Here is a 2398-nt window from a genome sequence, read left to right on the forward strand (position 1 = left end):
AAGCAGTAATTATAAATTTGAATCACTAAAACAGCAAAATTCGATTTCAATATTAAAAGGTTCTCAGCAAAGATGTTTCCCACTAGCACTATGCTAAGTCTTAAAAGAATCCTCAAAAATTCCCAATAGAAATATTTTGTTTTGTAATCTCCACAAATGAATCCATATTTATAAAGCTATATTGGTTCTGTTAATTTATTTCTTTTGATTCTTATTCTCCATAAAATGAATAACGTGATAATAATTACCCAAAACAAAAATAAAGGTAATATGAAATAAAGAGTGTATTTTAAGTGCTCCTAGGTATAGCATTCTTTGTTCAACTAAGATTTAATATAATATACATCACCAATTTAAGAGCATGACATAATTAAAACAAGCTGAGTAGCAGTATTACATTAAAAAGCTATAAATCCAAATATGTAAGCTGCATAAAAGAATCTTCTCCTCTTTTGTTAATTCAATTTTGTAGTACTACTTAATGTAAATAATGCAATTGCTACTAAAATATAGAAAAACGGTTAGATAGACACCCAAATGCCTCTAAGGTATTCTATAGGCAAGATATTTGTTTAAGAAAAAAAGCAATCCAGTGAATTGCTGAGATAAGAAGAAGGGCTACCAAATATACTTGAAATGTCTATAAATGTAATATCAAAAAAGTTGAAAATCGAATTTTAGATTATCGAAGTGACTTATACGTAGTTGATGAAAAGCTTAATATAAAAAGAAATCTAATCTTTTTCACCAGTCTTACCTATAATTATTACATTAAGTCTTCTTAATGTTTAGCATATAATTTATTTTGAAGCAACATCTATTGATTTTTAAATAGAATAAATCAAATATACAGAAATTAGTATGAAATGTATCAGTTGTCTTAAAATTATGCTAGCTGGTTAATTACATTAATTACATAAATAGTTTCCTAAATAACCATATTTTTTCCCCCAAACAACTCCCTAGCTATCGCAAACCTCACAAAGAGGTCCTTTATTTTATTATTAATTATTAAAAGATGAAAATAAATAGTTTAAAGAATTCAAGTAAAAAATAATAATTTATTGATCAATCAAAGAAAAAAAAAATATTTTTTAGTTTATTATTCAAGCAAAAAAATAAGAAAGATATCAAAAACTCAGAAAAATTCAAAGGAAAAATAATTAATTTTATGTAAATTCGTTTACCTATATAACCTTCAACACAAAATCCATTTTATTCTTTTCCATAACAGTTTTCTGGCCTGTTAGCACATTTGATAATTATATCACTAAAGTTATTTTTCCTCCAATATCCACTTTATAAAATAATTTAACTGTTGATGCAGCTTACTGCTCCTTCATCAGGACAAGACTTACAAGCTTAATTAGAATCTTTTATTGGATTTTCTAATGAATAAAATTTGTCACCGCAAGGAGAACATTCATATTTTGCGTCTGAAATTTTTACATAAATTTCTCCTACTTCACATTTTCTAAAACTAACATAGACATCATAAATCTTTTAACCAATTAAAATTTAATTTCCAGAAATTTTTTACATAAAAAATGCTTAAATTTCAAATTTGACTTTTTAAGATGGAATACCAAGCAATTACATACCTTTTAAATTAAATAAATAATCTTATCCATCCTATTCATATTGAAATTAAGTGATGTCTTTTATTTCTAATTCTGTTAAATTCAAAGAAATTATCTGCAATTGATATGTTTTTATCTCATTTTATATTTTTTAAGAATAGCCAATATCTTTACTGCTTACTTTAACTCTGTTGTATTCTTCATCTAAAAGGATTAATTTTAATGAGAAATTATTATCACCACTTCTGTAGTTTTCAAAAACATATGATTCTAAGTCACGAGATAAATCTTCTTTTAACACTATTTTATATGGATAAGATCCTATGTTTTGTCCAAATATTTTAGCACGGTTTCCTTTAAAAATAATTGATTGCTATGATTATAAATTTCTGGTACTTTTCATATTTTTAACAAAACTTGGGATGTATTCCTTATACCTAATTGCTCCTCCAATTGATGAAGTGTTATTGACAAAACTTGAATTTTGAATGTCAATATCTACGTTTTACAAAAGCATAGCACCTCCTTCGTCTTAAGAGATATTTTCAGAAAAATGACAATCAATCATTAAATTTGAATTAGTTAAATTAAAATTATTCAAATTCAAACCTGTTCCAGAACCATATGATTTATTATTTGTAAAATTAGTATTTTTTATTACTATTTGGTCTCCATTTGAAGCTAAAATACAAGATTGAATTTGATTTTAACTAAAAAAGGAATTTGCAATCGCCACATTAGAAATCTAGTTAATTTAGATAATAGCAGATTATTCTAATGTGTTTTTTTTAATAAAGAGATTATTCATTTAAATGTTT

The 2398-nt window shown here is 24.9% G+C and overlaps 2 protein-coding genes across 2 annotated transcripts in view; both read right to left on the reverse strand. All coding sequences in view use genetic code 6, as the record gives it.

Annotated features, from left to right (window-relative positions):
• The window catches only part of TTHERM_00738580 (transmembrane protein, putative), a gene marked incomplete at both ends in the record, with an annotated part of 2968 nt that extends 820 nt beyond the window's left edge, over window positions 1-2148 (reverse strand). The window contains 4 exons of the mRNA XM_001013527.3: window positions 1-176; window positions 345-757; window positions 917-991; window positions 1188-2148. The exon at window positions 1-176 is cut by the window's left edge and continues 156 nt beyond it. Coding sequence (XP_001013527.3) covers window positions 1-176; window positions 345-757; window positions 917-991; window positions 1188-2148 — 1625 coding nt within the window. The remainder of the gene's footprint in view (window positions 177-344; window positions 758-916; window positions 992-1187) is intronic.
• A 236-nt stretch (window positions 2149-2384) lies between these two features.
• Window positions 2385-2398, reverse strand: part of TTHERM_000738590 (hypothetical protein) — a gene marked incomplete at both ends in the record, with an annotated part of 1010 nt that continues 996 nt past the window's right edge. Inside the window, one exon of the mRNA XM_012796999.1 lies at window positions 2385-2398. This exon is cut by the window's right edge and continues 735 nt beyond it. Within this exon, the coding sequence (XP_012652453.1) occupies window positions 2385-2398 (14 nt within the window).

This window comes from Tetrahymena thermophila (assembly GCF_000189635.1).
Source record: "Tetrahymena thermophila SB210 genomic scaffold scf_8254674, whole genome shotgun sequence".
In the NCBI taxonomy this organism is placed as follows: Eukaryota; Ciliophora; class Oligohymenophorea; order Hymenostomatida; family Tetrahymenidae; genus Tetrahymena; species Tetrahymena thermophila.